This window comes from Ochotona curzoniae, unplaced genomic scaffold (assembly GCF_017591425.1).
Source record: "Ochotona curzoniae isolate NIBS_2020 unplaced genomic scaffold, NIBS_Ocur_1.0 contig_2927, whole genome shotgun sequence".
NCBI classification, from domain to species: domain Eukaryota; kingdom Metazoa; phylum Chordata; class Mammalia; order Lagomorpha; family Ochotonidae; genus Ochotona; species Ochotona curzoniae.
In genome coordinates, this window is record NW_024465654.1 from 3,634,900 (window position 1) to 3,652,785 (window position 17,886).

At 47.9% G+C, this 17,886-nt stretch overlaps 1 protein-coding gene and 1 pseudogene across 1 annotated transcript; both read left to right on the forward strand.

The window, feature by feature from the left end:
- The first annotated feature begins 206 nt into the window (after nt 1–206).
- LOC121155479 (C->U-editing enzyme APOBEC-1-like) lies at nt 207–8,702 on the forward strand. The gene is made up of 5 exons (XM_040978852.1): nt 207–474; nt 2,995–3,022; nt 4,768–5,162; nt 6,603–6,721; nt 7,709–8,702. The coding sequence occupies exons 1-5, from the start codon at nt 459–461 to the stop codon at nt 7,844–7,846; spliced, it is 696 nt and encodes a 231-aa protein (XP_040834786.1). The 5' UTR covers nt 207–458; the 3' UTR covers nt 7,847–8,702.
- On the forward strand, nt 8,053–8,702 carry LOC121155481 (annotated as a pseudogene).
- Nucleotides 8,703–17,886: the final 9,184 nt, after the last annotated feature.

The window sequence follows — 17,886 nt, forward strand, 5'->3', positions numbered from 1 at the left end:
CTGGAGACTTGGCAGGTTACAGTGCAAATGTTTAGTTTAATTTCTTCTCACTTTTGTGCTTCCCTTCTGGTTACAAGAGCTGAAGCTGTCAGTTGATGACAGCGAACACTTTCAGTTTCGTTTCCTCTCACTTAGTGCTTCTCACGTCATTACGAAGGACGGTTGGTCACCCTTGCCTTCATACTTAAAGGAAGTGAGAGGGGCCAGTACTGTGTTTGTAGCGGGTGAAGCTGCTGACTGCTATACCAGCATCCTAGAACGGCAGCATTTCGAGTCCTGGCTTGCTCCACTTCTGATCCACTACTCTGCTAATGTGTCTGGGGAAACAGTAAAAAATATTGTTTCCAGGCCCAAATTCCACGCACATAGAAGACCCAGAAGAAGTTCCTGGTTCCTGGTTTCAGATTAGCCCAGCCATCACTGCCACAGCACTCTAAGAAGGAGCCCAGACACACAGAATGGCTTCGGAGCAAGGTAGAGTTGATTTGGGACCTGGCAGGTTTGGTGTTCTAGAACAGTGTGCTTGTGCGTGTGTGCATGCTCTGCTTATGCTTGGGCATTTGGGGCATTTCCCAACTTTTCTATGATTAATTGGTATTAACTAACTGGCATTAGCAAACTGTATGAGGATAGCAAAATATTTATATTTGTAAATAATTTTGACTACCTGAGTGCTTATCGTGCCAAAATAAATAAAAACACAACAGTTAAAATTGAAGTGAATGTACCTTCTGGTAGACTTGTGGCCTTGTGGCTAAAGTCCTTGCTTTGCATGCGCCGGGATCCCATATGGGTACCAGCTTGTGTCTCCGTAGCCCTGCTTCCCATCCAGCTCTCTGCCTGTGGCTTGGGAAAGCAGTGGAGGACGGCCCAAAACCTTGGGACCCTGCACCTGCATGGGAGAGCTGGAGGAGGCTCCAGGCTCCTGGCTTTGGATCAGCTCATCGCTGATCATTGTGTCCACCTTGTAAGTGAACCAGCTCTCACTTGTTCTCCCTGCATTGAGTTTTGTTTTAAATCATAAATTCATTGCATTTTTGATGATGTTTGCATAGTTGAGAGGGATGCATGCCTGTGTTGATCTCCCGTTAGGTTGGGGTGGTCAAAGAAAGGGAGAAAGTGAATGAGAAAATTGCCTGCAATCTCCTTTTTTTCTTTCTGTATCTGAGAAAAGTGGGAAGGGAAGGAGAGAGGGCCATTGTTAGCAACTCAACTGCATCAGTACCCAGGCATGGGGGAAGACCATCCGATGGCATGCCAGGGTCTGCCATGCAGAGCATGTTCTGAGGATACTGCATAAGTGGTTTTGGTAGTTCTGAGGTGCTGTTGATTTCATTACTCCAAGGTTGAGGAGATCCCGCCAAGGTCCATTGGCTGACATAGTCCACCTTAGAGTCTCGATTTGTACAGATACGAATAGGTCCTTCTCAGGCTTCAATGAACCAGTTGTCATGTCCCCCATGAGCATCTGGGAATACCATTCACTACACAGGCTCAGCAGCAGAGCAGACCCGGTTTTGACACACGAATGACATGGTCATCAGACCTCAGATCTTGTGTTATTATCTGTGGTTGGAGTTCTGAGTCCAGTGATGCAGTTAAGAGCTTGCCCAAAGAAACCTCACCAGAGGTGACCCCAACCTGATTCCTGTGTGTGCTGGCCAGTGTGGGATTCAGTTTAGGCCATCACCCACATTGACCTATACACACACTGGTGCTTGCATTCTTTTGGTCAGTTCTGTCTCTGTCCTCATCTCTTAGGCAAACCAATGGATGCTGCGGCCCAGACCAACCCTGTCCATCACACACACAGCCCTCATGTACACCAGTGGGAACTGTAGTTAATCAGAGAGACCCCAATCACCCCGACTAGACCTACCCACAGGCTTGATTCTTGTTCATACGCAGCAGACTGGTCCAGTTTATCCCACAACCCATTCAGCTCTCATACACATCAGTGGGCATTGGTGCCTAGTTGAACCCCACCAATCCCACTATCCAGCCCACATTCATGTCGGTGGGTGCCAACACCTGTCTAGCTTCTCTAGGCCTGCCCCCAGCCCTGCTTGTATATTGCTCACCATTGTGAGTTGCAGCCCATGAGAAAGGTGCTCATGGTTTCCCTACTGGGTCCATTCCCATCCCTGGATCTTGTACTTTCCAGGTGGTTCTACAGTCTACTATGAAAGGACTTGCTCCCAGTCCCAGCAATTGCCAGCTGATGCTGAGGCAAAGCCTGCCCAGCCAACATTTACTCTGGCTCATGCCTTCACTAGGTGATATGGTTGCTTAGCCCAGCCTGGCTCTCCTCTAACTCAGCTCACATGCAAGCTTTCCCAGGTCACAAGCAGGGAGCTGGAAGGGAAGTAGAACAGTTAGAGTACAAATCAGCATCCATACAGGATCCTGGTGCATGAAAGGCTAGGATTTAGCCAGTAGACTCCCAGGCTGGGCCTGGAATTGAACCTGTGAACACATAAGGTTTTTTTGTTTTTTTTTTTTAAGATTTATTTATTTATTGGAAAGGCAGATATACAGAGAGGAAGATCTTCCGTCTGATGATTCACTCCCCAACTGACCGTGATGGCCGGTGCTTCGCCGATCCAAAGCTAGGAGTCAGGAGCTCTTCTGGGTCTTCCACTTGGGTGCAGGATCCCAAGGTTTTGGATCATTCTCACCTGCTTTCCCAGGCCACAAGCAGGGAGCTGGATGGAAAGTGGGGCAACCGGGATTAGAACCAGCACCCATGTGGGATCCTGGCGCATTCAAGGCAAGGACTTTAACCATTACACTATTGCACCGGGCCCTGAAAGCCTAAGTTTTAACATAAATTGTCCTCATTGCAATGAGCTGATCGAATACAATTAACCTATGAGACAATGGCCTAACTCCATTTTCTGTTGTGATTGGCAGATTGGTAGCTATTGAGCATCTTGCTCTTTGCAAATAAGTTGTATTTGGGTTTTATTTGACATACCATTTTTTGTTCAACAGGTTCTTCACAAATGGATGCCACTTTGGGGTAAGAATGACACTCTCCTGGTGCCAGCTTAATTCCATCCTGAATTGGTGGGTGTGGACAACTGTAGGATGACAGTCTGATGTGTCTCCTTCCTTTGGTTTCTCGTTCTTTCTTAATTTTACCTTTTCCAATATCATTCTCTGTTATTAAGCACTGTCTTGCATTCTAACTTGCCTCCCAGTTATTGTCTGTTTCTGGTCTCACTTAAATAATCACACATTTTTGTAACTTTGAGTGAAAAATCCAGGGAACCGTTTTGTTACTCTGATTTCATCTTCCTCTGTTGTTCTATCTGGGCATTTTCCAGGCTTCCTATCCCAGAAGGGTGGCAGGGCTGGTCTGAATCATAACTGAGTGTGATACCCATGAGAATGAGTGGAGACACTAGGGCTACATGAAGGTTATACCTTGTCTATACTGTGGAGGAACCCTTGAGCACATCCTTGAGTTTCCCTGAAGCCATGCCTTTCAGACATGCAGAATGGGTGTAATGAGGCCTCTGAGAACAGCTTGGGCTGCTTCTGTGACAGTAGAGTATACAGGTTTCTAATATAGAAGAATCTGGAGAACAAATCACTGATTTTTCATGCTTTTATTATAAGACAGAGAAATAGGGAGAGCCCTCTCTGCTGCCTCACTCCCCATACATGCCCACAAAGGCTGGCATTGAGCCTGCCAAAGCCAGGAGTTAGAAATTGAATCCAGATCTTGTAGGTGAGTGACAGAGACGCAGCTGCTTGAGCCGTGAGCTGCTGCCTCCCAAGTTTGCATTGGCAGGAAGCTGGAGGCAGGAGCCAGAGCTTGGGACCCAACCCAAACAATCTAATCAGGGAAGTGAGCACCTTTCACTTTTGCTTTAGTTTTAACGTACTTATGGATTAATTTTGAAAGGCAGAGTTTCAGAATAGGAGCAGTCTGTAATATAACCTGTTGCCCACATGGGAAATGGTGTCACAGACCACAGCTTAACCCAATGCAGTCCCACAATGGATCTTACACACGGGGGATTGGGGGCTCTTTTTTTTTTTTTTTTTTAAGATTTATTTGTTTTTATTGGAAAGGCAGATCTACCATCCGATGGTTCACTACCCAAGTGGCTACAACTGCTGGAGTTGATTCAATCTGAAGCCAGGAGCTTCGTCTGGGTCTCCCACGCAGGAACAGGGTCCCAAGGCTTTGGGCCATCCTTGACTGCATCCACAGGCCACAGGCAGGGAGCTGGATGGGCAGTGTGGCTGCTGGGATTAGAACTGTCGCCCATATGGGATTCCAGTGTGTTCAACGCAAGGACTATAACCACTATGCTATCACGCCGGGTCCTCATGGTGGGCTTCTAAAGCACTAGGTCAACCACCTGCCCCGTTTTCTCAGACGTTAACTACAGAAGCTTGTAGCAAATTTAAGCTTCAACACTTGAGAAAATGCACTGAAGGACCATAATGGTAACAATTAGAGCACAGAACCTCCAAGGCAAGATAGACAAGTTAGAAAATAGGAAGACTGAAATATAAAACTACAGTGTGTAGTCACCAGAGAGCTTGAGTGGAGAAGAAAAACATTTTCATTACTTACTGTGAAAGAAACTGATCATTCACATATGCCTCCCCAGGGACCCAGGAGACATAGCTTAGAAACAAAGACTTCCTAAGAAGTCATGTGTGCGAGGTGTCTCACAGGGAAACGAGACACGATGTCTCAGCTCCTTCTAGAAGGCAAAGCCGCATGAGGATACTCATACATTACAGGAGGAGAATCGAACCCCGGGACTTTGTGGAAACCTTTAATCCCAGAGCCCTCCGTAAGGAGACCTACCTGCTCTATGAAATCCGGTGGACAAGCAGCAAGATCTGGCGAAACTCCAACAGAAACACCACCCACCACGCAGAGGTTAATTTTATAGAGAAGCACACTTCTGAAGGACGCATCCGCCCACGCACCAGCTGCTGCATCACCTGGTTCTTGTCCTGGAGTCCCTGCTGGGAATGTGCCAGGGTCATTAAGGAATTTCTAAGTCAACACCCAAAAGTGAAACTTGTTATTAATGCAGCCCGGCTCTTCCATCACACGGATCCCCAGAACCGGCAAGGACTCAGAGATCTGGTTGCCAGCGGTGTCACAATCAAGATCATGGGCATGTCAGGTAATGTCAACAATGAGGTCATGGTCATGTGCTTCTTGGTGAGGAGATGGCGTATGGTGGCCTGGAAATCTCAGAAATGGAAGTCCAAAGTAGGAAGGAATGTCCCCCAAACACAGCTTATTTCTCCCCTCCTTTTGTAAGGATTTATTTTGTTATTTTAAAAATTTATTTGGAAGTCTGAATGACAGAGAACACACACACGCATAAAAACACAGAGAAAGGCTTTTCCATCTATGGACTGATTCCTGAAACAGTTGCAATACCAAGTCTGAGCAAAGCACCGTAGACCCAAGTATTTGGGCCATCTTCTACTGCTTTCCCAGCTTCATTAACAGGGATTTGGGTAAATGGAATAGTTGGGATTTGAACCAGGGCTTATATGTGATGCTAGCACTGCAGGTGGTGTCTTAACCTGTTGGTCTGCAGTGCTGGTTCCTTTCTCGATTCATATTACCAGGGCTCTTGGGCATCTCCTCCTGGATGGATTCAAGGAGTCTGATTTATCACCCACAGCAAATAGGTCAAAAATATTACATAGCGTTTATGAAAGGAAATGAAAAGTTTTGTGAGGGGATGTGCTGGGGAGTGGGAGTTGAGTATGGCTCCTCTGCTTGCAACCAGCTTCTTGTTAATGCATCCTGCGAGCAGAGGGTGCTGCTCAGGTATTCAGATCCTTGCCATCCCGAGGGAGACCTGGATGGAGTGCCAGGTTGCTGGCTGTGGCCTGGCCCAACCCTGACCGTTCTAGGCATTTGGGGAGGGAATCAGCAGACAGAAGAGAATTTGTTGTTCTGTTTCTGTGTTGCTTTGCCTTTCAAGTAAATGAAAATAAAAGAATGAACTGTTAAAAAAAGTTTTGTGGAGGGCCCAGCGCGGTGGCGCAAGTGGTTAAAAGGTCCTCGCCTTGCACGCCCGGGATCCCATATGGGCGCCGGTTCTAATCCCGGCAGCCCCGCTTCCCTTCCAGCTCCCTGCCTGTGGCCTGGGAAAGCAGTCGAGGACGGCCCAAAGCTTTGGGAACCTGCACCCGCGTGGGAGACCCGGAAGAGGCTCCTGGCTTCGGATCGGCATAGTATCGGCCTGTTGCGCTCACTTGGGGAGTGAATCATCGGACGGAAGACCTTCCTCTCTGTCTCTCCTCTCTGTATATCCGCCTTTCCAATGAAAAAATAATAAAAATAAATCTTTATAAAAAAGTTTTGTGGAACAATGGAATTACAGGATAATTTCAGTTTCTTGTAAAAAATGGAAACTTATGCATAATTTTTCTCCAGAAAGCTTCAGTGAAGACCCTTCTAGTGTCTAGATTTCAAATTGATTTGCACCCAAATACGTTTATTTTATAGTCCATGACGCTTTTGACATATCGTTGTACTTTAAAGTCTATTCCAGTAATTGATCATTGTTTTTGCTGAATGAACAAAAATTCTTTTTCCTTAGAGTACTGTTACTGCTGGGAGCAATTCGTCAACTACCTACCAGGGGAAGAAGCTTTCTGGCCAAGGTACACACCTGATCCCATGATGATGTTTGCCCTGGAACTCCAGTGTATAATTCTAGTAAGTTTCTGTGATACACAATGAAGTGTGTTCTTCAAGCTTCTCTCCTCACTATCTCTTTCCATTTATATTGAGATTGAACTATTTTACTAACTCATTCTTCTTAAGAAATCATGAAAGTAGCAGGTGACTGAGTGACAGAGAAAATGCAGTCAGGTGCATAAAGCTCTACATTTTCATTATTGTTACTGTGCCGCCTACTGGCCTTGCAGAGTTTAAATGGTTCTTCTTTCCCGTATTGGTATATTTCATCTAAATAAAGACAATGTAGATGTCTCCTTTGGATGCCTCTTGACATTGGTCTTCCAGTTCACATATTTATTTAATATATTTTAAAAATGATCTACTTACATGTTGAAAGGAAGATTTCAATGGGAGTGGATGGAAGTTGGAAAAAGTGAGAGAAAATGTTCCACTCACTGGTTCATTCCCCAATTGGCTGTAATGTAAGGGACAGAGCAGGTTGAAGCTGGGAGCCTGGAATGTCACCCAGGTCTCCCACATGGGTGCAGGAGCCCAAGGACTTAGGCCATCTTCTGCTGGGCCAGACTGAATCAGGAGTCTGGAATTCATTCTGGGTCTCCCATGTGAGTGCAGGCTAAGGACTCGGGCCATCTCTCACTGCTTTCCCAGGCTCATGAGCAGGGAGCAGGATCAGAACCAGAACAGCCATAACTGAGCTGGTGCCCCTATGGGATGCTGGCATCGCAGGAGGGGGCTAGCCTCCTGCACCACAAAGCCGGCCTTGTGGCACAGCCAGTTAAACAAGCATTCTACATGAGTGACAGCTGGAATCTTCACTGCTCTGTCTGATCCACTTGGAGCAGAGCTGGGACTGCAACCCAAGGATTGCAGTATGAGATGTGGCATATCACAATCCTTGAACCAAAGGCCGGCTGAAATGACATTTCAAAGCGTTCATTGCAATAATTTGGTTTTAATATATTCATTGTAAGGATTAAGTATAATTTTGTGTTTTTTTTCTAGAATCTCCCACCCTGCTTAAAGATTTCAAACAGTCATCAAAATCAGCCTGCATTTTTCAACCTTACTCTTCAAAATTGCCATTATGAAGCCTTCTACCTTTTAGCTCTAGGACTGTTAACGGTTTTTTGTCGTAATTGATGATGAATAGAATGATTCTTTCTGTTCACACTATTTCAAGAACAAACTACGTACGGAAGAATGTAGAAATTGGAGTTGCTGGGATCAGTTGGTCCAAGTCTGCTGGGCTGAGCATGCTTCTGACCCCTCCCTCTCCTGGCACAGCAAACGGAAGGACAGTCATCGAGAATTTGGTATCCAAGGCCCTATAGGTCGTTATCTAGAAAATGAATGTTAACAGGAATTCTGTTGATGCTCCAAATCAGGTGGGACTAGTGGAAAATCATGGCCTGTTATTCAAGTGTCACAAGTCCAACACACACTCGAAGATCTCTCTGCAAGAGCGGATGCAGTTAAGGAAGAAAATCTGAAGCTACAATCAAAATTTGTTGTTCTTCTTGGACAATAAATAGAAGATTTCATGTCAGATTCTAGTATACTTCAAATAATTGATACAAGAAACCAAACAAATTAAGGGATTAATATCCCTTCTGTTTCATGATGTTGCTGACTTGTTTTTTTGTTTTTTTGTTTTTTTTTATAAAACATCAATAGACTGCAAAACTTCCAGTGCTTGTTTTCACGGCTTCACTGAATGTTTATGAAGATAATGTCAGATTTAGACATAATTTTCTGCTTAAGATTCTACACGTTGTGTATTAGTCTATGAAAAGTGTGAATGAATTCTAGAGACTTTATAACCTGACTTGCATAGATTATGACACTTGAAGATGAATGCTTTATTGAATTTACCTTCGTGCATAGGCTTAGTGCTGTCTTGTGTTATAGGCTTGGTAAGATACCCAAGAAAGATGTGCCATTTTGTGAAAAAGTGACCAAATCATGTGTTGAATACACAGCTTTATGTCCCTGTCTACCACGTGGTGTCTCCTCTCCACTTGCCTCTTCCTTCCCATTTCTTTCCCCAAAGAAAAGTTTTATGTTTACAAAAAGTGTTATTATTAATCTTCTTGGTAACAATGAGAGTTCTAAGTGCTGACACCTAACCAAAACACACTATTTTTTCAGCTAGGATTTGCCGTTTGTGATAATTAGTAGAGAAGAGAGCATTGCTGGTTTCTCTTGAATGAATCAAAATCAGATGCAAGCTGTAAGAAAGAAAAAGGATTTTTGCTTGAAAGTCAATTGTCAAAGGTATAAAAATTGCTTTGCACAAGAGAATCTGCTTGGTATCCTTAAAGAGTTCTAGTCACATCTGTGTTTAGAAATAGAAAACCTTAACGAAAAATAAACTAGGGTACAGAACTACTAGGAAAACAGTGGTAAATCACCTTCAGCAGGTTTCACCGCAGCCATGTTGCTTGTGTTGCAGAACAGAGGTTTGGGGCGTGTCTATGAAGATGGATTGTCTCACCTCACATCACCCACCGCTGGAAGGAAACAGTCACGCAGAGTTTGGTTTTGAGGTTGATTTGTAGTTCCCAGCAGGCCAAATCCCTTGAGTGTATCAGTAGCAGAATCATGAACACACTGGGGTGTTTTACACGTGGACTGGTTGATGATCTTGCTCAGTGTTTCACCCCACTTGTTCCTCCAGAATTTTGTAAGCTTACCTTGGTTTTCAGAGTTCGTCATCCTTTAAAAATTTTTAAAAATTTAGTTTGTAGTTTGGTAAGGGAATGATCATTTTCTGAAGCAATAAAATATTCTGGGACAAGAGACCAATGCATATAGCTTATGATTATTAGGTCGCTTTTAATGATGGAATAATCTGTGTTGCTAAAGGTTTCATGAATTATGAATTAGCTGCATGATAGCTATACTGCAAACATTGTGCATCCCTTTGGTGATCTGTAATTGACAAATATTTAGGTTGTGTTCGAGTTCTGCTTTGCTGTTTAATAAAAAGTTGTTTTGGTAAAACAAAAGGAATCTAGAAATTTGCACAAGCAGCAATACCACGGATTGTGTTATCTTTGACCATGTCCCATCTTACCTTAACATTTTGTTACTAAAAACAATAGTAAATATACTGGTAAGTTTTATTTTAGGTGGAGTCTATGTAAGTCACAGCCACGTGGCTGTGCCGGGGGAGCCCATGCCAGGCCAGGCTTCCTGCTGGGGATCACAGCTGGCCATCCATGGCTGCTGGGCAGGGGGAGGGTCCTGGGCTTGTGGGCAGCCAGAGCACCAACTGGCACTGCTTGGCTCTCCAGCAGCCCCACGGTGAGCTCTGGGGTCTTGGGCTATGGAATTGCTCCATAAGGACATCTATGGGTAACGCCACCGTACATGTTAAGTGAGGGAAATCCCGAGGGACACCCAAGGACAAGGCCACTGTACTTGCAGGTGAGCAAGGGGTTTGCAGAGGAGATACCTAAAGATCTTTATGGGTCAGATTGGTGCATCAACCACATGGGAGTCCCAGATTGGGCTTCTAAGCATGCAACATGGCTGACCACCACACACCAGCCCATACGAAGGCTAGGGCTGGGAGCCTGTCTAGCAGGGATAGTTCCCAGTATCTGACAAATGAGTGTGTCGAATCAGGGGATGGGTCACATTAGATTGAGCCATGACAGGAACCAGCACACGAGAGAACCAGGTCAGGGTGGATTCTGTGGGGTATATGTGGGCCCGACCGTATGGAAGTATAAATCTTGCTGGTTAGCTTGAGTTGGGATAGTGATCTGCTGAGCTAGGCATACCATGGAACTCACTGACACGGGTACTGCGGCTGGAAACAGGTGGGCAGGTCCAGGCTGCAGCACCCTCAGGAGCACCTAAAAGCAGGGTACGGGTGGGCTGGGCCACACCAGCTCGTACAAAGGCCAGGACAAATGGGGTAGGCCATGTCCAGTAAGGGTCAAGCACCTGCTAGCATGCATGAGCTCTGGGTCTGGGAGTGGACTGAGCTGCAGAACCTGGGAAACTCCCCTAGTAGGTCATAGCTACCACTGATGAGCACGTGTTCCAGGCCTGGATATTGGGCAGACTGCAGTCTAGCCCTGCCCAGTATGTTCCCATCCCTGACTTTCATGCAAACAAGGTGGTGTTATAATTTAGCCCAGCATAGCCTGTAGTCCATCTTGGCTCCTGCACACGCCAGGGTGCTATGGTTTGTTCCGGCATTGCCCAGTCCGTCCCCTCCAGAACCAACCCACAACTTTCCAGCAGGTGGAACAGCCTTGCTTGGCCTGGTCCCCACCCAGGCCTGACTCACATGCTCAACAGCAGAACCTTAACCCACCAAGGGAGTTTCCCAAGTTTCCCCACCAGACCCACTCCCAGACTCAGATTTCACGTGTGCCAGTGACTGCTGGACTCTTACCTGGCACTGTCTGTCCCCTCTGCCTCAGTCTTTGTGTATGCTGGTGGATGTTGCAACACAGCCCGCCACACACACTATTCTTGTGTGTGCCCACGGGCACAGCAGCCTGAACCCATGTGGCCTGCTTCCAATCCCAGTACCATGAGTGTTGAGAGGTTCCGTGATCATGCCTAGTTCTGCCCAATGCCACCCCAAGTCTTAGGCAAACCAGTTGGGTATTGCAGTTCTACAAACTGATCCCACATATGGCCCACAGAATCTGCTTGTTCTCTCTTGTGCTGGTTAGTGTCATGACCCAACCCGATGCTACCCATGTCCTGTTCCAACACTCGCTGTGATCTAGCCCTGCTGGGTAGGCCCCCAGCCTTAGCTTTCGTGTGTGCTAGTGGGTGGTAGTCAGTGGTGGTGGATGCTAACTAGCCCAACTCGGGTCTGCCACCTGAGTGGGTGCTTCAGTCTGACCCAGAAAGGTCCTCCAAGCCACCCGGTCTCAGCCCCCTCACTTACCTGCAAGAACAGAGGCCTTGTCTGTGGAGATACCCCACAAGTCATTCCTGTAACGTACTCCCTCGAGTGGTCCTCCCTCCCACACATCCTGCATTCCCTCTCCTGAGCAATCCACAACCCCTGCATCCCAGAGTGCATGTGTTCCCCAACCCGGTCTTCCCAAGCTCCGTCTTCTGGTGGGGTGATATGCTCCCTGGAGCTCCGTCCTCCAGGAACCCAAGCCCCTAGGCTGGTCCCCTGACCTCTCGGTTAAGCATGCTGACCTGGGACCTTACCCCTCTGCCCGTCTATGATACAAGTGCGTGCATGAGACACCAGGCCTGGCCTACCTTCACACCACACTGGCATGGGGCCTTTCCCTCCCCTTCCCCCAGCTGCCCTTGGGACCAAATCACCTACTGGATCTCAGGTCTGCTAAAACAGCCTTGAGTGCAAGTCTTTAGACCCCAGAGATCATGGAACGGAGTGAAGCCTCAGCAGCTCTGTCTCCCAAAATAAAGTCATTCTTAAAGAACTTTGGCTTCTTTTTTTAATTTGTAAAGATTTATTGGAAGCAATATAGAACAACTAAATAGTTAATTCCATGTTTTTTCTGTCCTGTCCACAGCACAGAGCCTTACCCCTCCAGAACCCCCAAGGACGGCTTGCTTGTCGGGATGACCTTGGGAACTCTCCCAAGTCACTTTCCCATGAGGCATTCCAAGGATGACATGACCACGTGCTCTAGTGGGAACACACGCATCCTCCAGCTGTGTTCAGGAAGGATACAGAAGAGCGAGAAGAGCTGTGATCCAGCTGCAGAGAGTACCCATTCTACTGCCAGATTTGAAAGCATCATGCACTAAGAACCTTCTCTGCTCTCCCCAGCAGCAAGGAAGGCGAGCAGGGCATGAAAGGGCCCAGCCTCACAGCTTCCCCGGGTGGACAGCAAGGGCTTCAGCCTGTCTTTTAGCTCATCTACCCTTTACTCAGGTCCTCTGCCGAAACCAGGCCTCACATCGGGCTTCCCACCTGCTTCCCATCCGCAGCTAACCCACAGTGTTTGGGTCCACACTTTGTTGGTCTTGCATAGCATTGTCAGCATCTGTGGCTCCCGGGGGAGCCCTGTTCTCTCTTGACAATGCAGGGGGGCCTTGGCTATGGACACGCTCACCTCTGCTCTGGTATGTGCCATTCTAACTAGACCTCCCTGCGGTGCCAGGGACCAACCAACCCCGCCCCTCTGTGCCTATGAAACTGTGTGCCTTTCATTCCCCCACCCCAGCCTCTGGGACCCATTCGGGTCTGGAGTCCGCAGGTGGCGATGGGGCAGTCTTTCTGTGGTGCTCCCCCTGCTGTCAACTCCACTGAACTTTGCAAAGGTGTACACAGGGACCCTAACACCACCCGGGAGCCAATCCATGCTCACAGCTGTGTTTTTTATTCATGAGAAACATTTGCAAAAGCCTCAAGAAGAGAAAAATCTAAGGTGGAGATCAGCGTGGGGACCCCTCCTTTCGACCTGCTCCAAGTTAGGCTACAGGTGGGACGGGGCGGGGAGGCACTTTTTGGCAGCTGATGCTGTGATTGGCTGCTGGGAGCCTGAGGAGCTTAAGGATCCTCCTGTTGACCCCATCCCCCCGTCGGCTTTTGCGGTGGTGAGGGGGATGGAGAGTGTCCGGGGGTGGGAGGGAGGCGAAGTCTGTGATCCCAGCCTCCTCAGGCTTGCTTGTTGTCGACACGGCTTCTGCACCACTCCTGGCACTGAGGGTGGAAGGGGAGCTCGCTGGGACTGGCTGGGGATGGGCTGGGTCTAGAACTCCTCTCCTGCAGTTGACCAGGTAGAGGAGAGACTCACGTGTGGGTGCACCATGTCGAGTCTTGGGTGGGGTGCTGGCTCTGGGGAGTTTTGTCCAAGTGCCAGGGCGTGGGCAGCCAGAAGGAAAGACTCACTCGAAACCTCCTTAGAATGAGCGTGTACGGATAAGCTTGCCAGGAAGGCAAGGCTGGGATGGGAGGCCGAGGCTCAGGTGAAGATGTGCTTGTAGGTGTTGGCAAGGAAATCGGCTGCAGGGCCACAGTGGAGTTTGAGAACTTGGCATCTTGTGGTCAGGTGCCTGGCAGCAGACTGAGGCCGGACGGAGGACTGCGTGGCTTCTGGGTCCTCGGGAAGCCCCAGGGCCTGCGCAAAGTTGACCTCGTTCTCCTCAGCTTCTTCTTGGCCGGGGCTGAACCACAGGTAGGTCCTTGCGGGCTGCACTTGCCGGGGGGCCTCTGCACCTCGTCCCCACGCGGCGGTTGCGCTGCGGGCGGCTGCTCTGGGGCGGGGCAGACTGGACACCGAGCTGGTAGCGCCCGGCACCTCGTCCGTGCTCCTCCCACGCAAGGGTGACTTTGCTGCCGTCATGATGAACAAGATCACCCTAGGACTCCAGGTGGCTTTTTTTTTTTTTTTCTTTTTTCCAGAGAAGTCAAACTCTTATTTTCACTGTCCACACATCAGTCAACATACTGGGAGAGCCAGCGGAAACTCCTCGCTGCAGCCTTGCTTCTTGAGACACCAGACATGAATACTTCCATAGGGCGATCTTTGAGCTCCTTAAGGGTCACATTTCCAGTTTTTTTTTTTTTTTAAGGCTGTCCTACGTCTCCTGGAGTCTCTCCTTTGGTACCCAAGTCAGCCAGTTTGCTGTTCATGTGCGAGTCCAGCGGCAGGCCGCCCAGCTTCGGGTTGTCGTGCGCCCTCCTGTTTGCGTGCCGTTACTCGGCCCATGATGTCTGACTGAACAAGGTGCCAGCTCAGGACACGGCTTGGCCGTGTGCCTTGCACCCAGGAGCTGGGTGATGTTCTTGTGCAGCAGACTATTTGGGAGAGCAGCTTCTGCGTCCCCTTTGGCAAGCCGGAGGGCTTGTGGCGGTTTGGCCGTTTGGCGGCAGAACGTCCGCGGCCACGTTCTTATTCGTTGCAGAAACGGTGGGCGAGCTTCCCCAGGCGCGAGGGGCCCTGGCCCACGGCGTCCAGGAAGTAGAACCCATCAAGACCCACCTCTCTCCTACCTGCCCTGGCAACAAATGTGAACCAATCCCTGACTCTGATAATTTCAGAAAACAAATAGCAAGCGGACCAACTAAGTGCTAGCGTGACTAATGCACACGAGAGAAACCGTTAGCTCCCGGAAGCAGTAAGACAATTTAAAACTGAAACGGCAAAGGAGAAAACTGCCCCAACATTAACTACACTAATGCTAGCAAATCCAACAGTGTTACCCAGCTAAGGGGGGGGCGGGGGTGGGGGAGGGGAAGCAAAAACTTAAAAACTGCACAAAGTAAGTAGGTGAGAAAAACTCAAACAAAAGGGAGGAAAAGAATAGACAAAATAGACTAAGAAACAAACGTAAACTCCACCAATGCCAGTAAGCGTGAATGCTGCCTGAGGTGGGCCTGTGACAGGCGGAAGGCTAGGCTCGGGCAGCAGGGGTGTGAGCCTGTGTCTGTACACTTTTTGGTACGACCTAACAGTGATTCCTTAGGAAGAAGACACGGGCTGATCCCAGCCCTGCCAGGAACTTGCACGCGTGTATAATTTGTATCAATTTGTGAAGTTACAGCGAGATCTAGCAGAGCCAGAAATCCTCATTTTTTTCCAGAACTTTCCACTTAAATAAAAACGAGGACCTTGAGGGTTTTTCACTTAGGTTGGTGATAGAAACGGATGAGTTTTTTGGGAGGGTAGATTAACAGATTAACACTTGTTGAACATTTCAATGGCTTTTTGTCATCTCTTCTTCTTCTTTTTTTAAGTGATAATAACTTTGGTCTTTGGTCTCGACTTCTCTGGCCTCGCGATAGCATGGACCAAAAGCCGGGTTGTCCGGGATGCTCTCAGCTGCAGCTACAGCGGCGAGACGAAGGCGTCTCTCTCAACCACTTCTCCCCAAGGTTATGAGAATCCTACTCAGAAACCCCGGAGGACCAGAAGGCAGTGGGGTTGATCGAGTTCGGCTCTGAAAGGCCAAAAATAAAGACCAGTCGAGACAGTCATATTCTCCAAAATTGTCCTTCAAGTAGTACGGAGAAAGTGAGGCGTTTCCTCATGTCTTGAACAAAACACTGTAACTCCCTCGGGGGTGATTGAAAAACAACAAAAGCGTGTTCCTCAGTGTTTTGGAGGTCAAGGCACCGAGCAGCCTTGGTGTTCGGAAAGAACTCCCTGCCTGCCCCTGAGGCACTGTGCGCTGCTTCTGCACGGAAAGCAAGGGGGGCTGAGGGCCTGATATGGCCGGTGCAAGCTACAGTGCTGGCAAGTTGCACTGCAGCCCTCTGAAAATGTGCATGTACTACATCTTAACCCAAAACCCAGGAGGAAACTTTTAAAAATGCTTAAAAAAAAATCTGAAAGACAGCTATACAGAGAGAGAGAGAGAGATGGGAAGAGATCTTCCATCAGCTGGTTTACACCTCAAATGATTACAACTGTCAGAGCTGAGCTGATCCAAAACTGGGAGCCAAGGGCTTCTGGTTCTCTCACATGGGCACAGCATCCCAAGAACTTGAGCTATCCTCTGCTGATTCCCCAGGCCATTAGCAGGTGGATCAGAGGTGGAGCAGCTGGGACTCCAGCTAGCGCACCTGTGGGGTATCAGTGCTGCTGGTGGAGGATTCAACTTTATTTGGAAAAAGTGAAAGTTTGCAGTAAATGATCACCACAGCTTCCTTTTGAATTTTCTTGTTCTGCCATTGGCTGATTTTTGTGTTGTGAAGACTCTTAACATTACAGATCTTTTTAAGAGTTTGAAAACTTCTATGCTTCACTGATTTCGCCCCTCTTGGCTTAATTTCTTCTCCAGATCTCATCTATGATCAAAGGGGACGTGAGGCGCCTGCGGGATTTACATGGGAAGGGGAAGGGAACCGAATGTCAGAGACGATGACAGCTTCAAACTCCCAGGGACAGAGTTCATTTGATTAATGCTCCAAGGTGGTTATTTGTGATGTGCAGATTTCATGGTCCAGAGATTAGAACAGCTCGCTGTCATCACACAGTCAGCCTTGCTGTTCCTCTCTCACAGCAGACATTGTCCCCGCAAGGTGGCCTCTCACTGCTCGTCCCGCTGGGCCCTGCTAAGCATGGTGACTGGTCCCACCACACCTACCCCGCCGCCCAGATGCACCTTTGTGGATTATTCTTTTATTATTAGACCCTGCACAAGATCCCTCTATTCCTGCTGGGATTCTGTTTTCAAGAAATCAATAGGACATGCATTCATGCTTCTCCTGGGCTTTGTGAACAGCCCGCGTAGGCCACAATGTGACTGCCTTAGTAGTGAGTTGTGAAGGGTTTGCAGTGCCAGGAATAAGGCAGGTACCAACCTTCAGCTTGGATTACCACATGAGATAGACCCCAAGCAGGCTCTTCTTCTTTTTAAGATTTATTTTTATTGGAAAAGGAGTTCTACAGAAAGGAGAGACAGAGAAAAAAAAAGTCTTGCATCTTCTGGTTCACTCTCCAAATGGCCACAAGTATCAGAGCTGAGCCGATCAGAAGTCAGGAGCCAGGAGCCAGAAGCTTCTTGTGGGTCTCTCATATAGGGGCAGGCATCCAAGGCCTTGGTTAAGCTCCCTTGCTTTCCCAGGGCATTCGCAGGGAGCTGAATGGGAAACAGAGCAGCCAGTACATGAACCAGAACCCGTATGGGATGCTGGTGCTTGCAAGGTAAGGGTTTAGCCATTGAACCATTGTTCCAGGCCCAAACCCCTGCACCAGGCAGGACTGGGCCAGGCCAAAGCCAAGGGCCTGGGACTCCATCTGGGCCTTAATCTGAGTCTCCCACATCAGTAGCAGGGACTCAAACACCTGAGCCATCACCTGTCCGTCAGGGAAGAGAAGGCGGATCGGAAGCAGAGTAGCAGAGACTCAAATCAAGCCCTCCTCCCAACGCTGCACTCAGTAATACCCAACACTGATCTAGAACCCAAATTGCTGCCATAAAATTTACTGAAAACCCAGACAAGCACTTCCTAACCATGCCATAACACTGTCAGACTATACTACGATTTTGCACTCTGTTAATAGGATCTAAAGTTATAATCTATGTGACCCCAAGAGCTCATTTCAATATATCAAAGAAGAAAATTAGGATGAAAAAAAATGAGACATTATATAACATAATACAAGGTAAGAATGAATACATGAAATGACAATTTATAATAGTTACTTTTCACAAAGGTATACACAGTAAGATGAATATGATACAATTTGTATACAAATTGCGCAAGGCTTCTG

Coding starts and splice junctions, on each gene's coding strand:
- LOC121155479 (XM_040978852.1), top strand. Junction 5,163..6,602: donor CAAGATCATGGGCATGTCAG/GTAATGTCAACA, acceptor CTTTTTCCTTAG/AGTACTGTTACTGCTGGGAG. Junction 6,722..7,708: donor AACTCCAGTGTATAATTCTA/GTAAGTTTCTGT, acceptor TTTTTTTTCTAG/AATCTCCCACCCTGCTTAAA.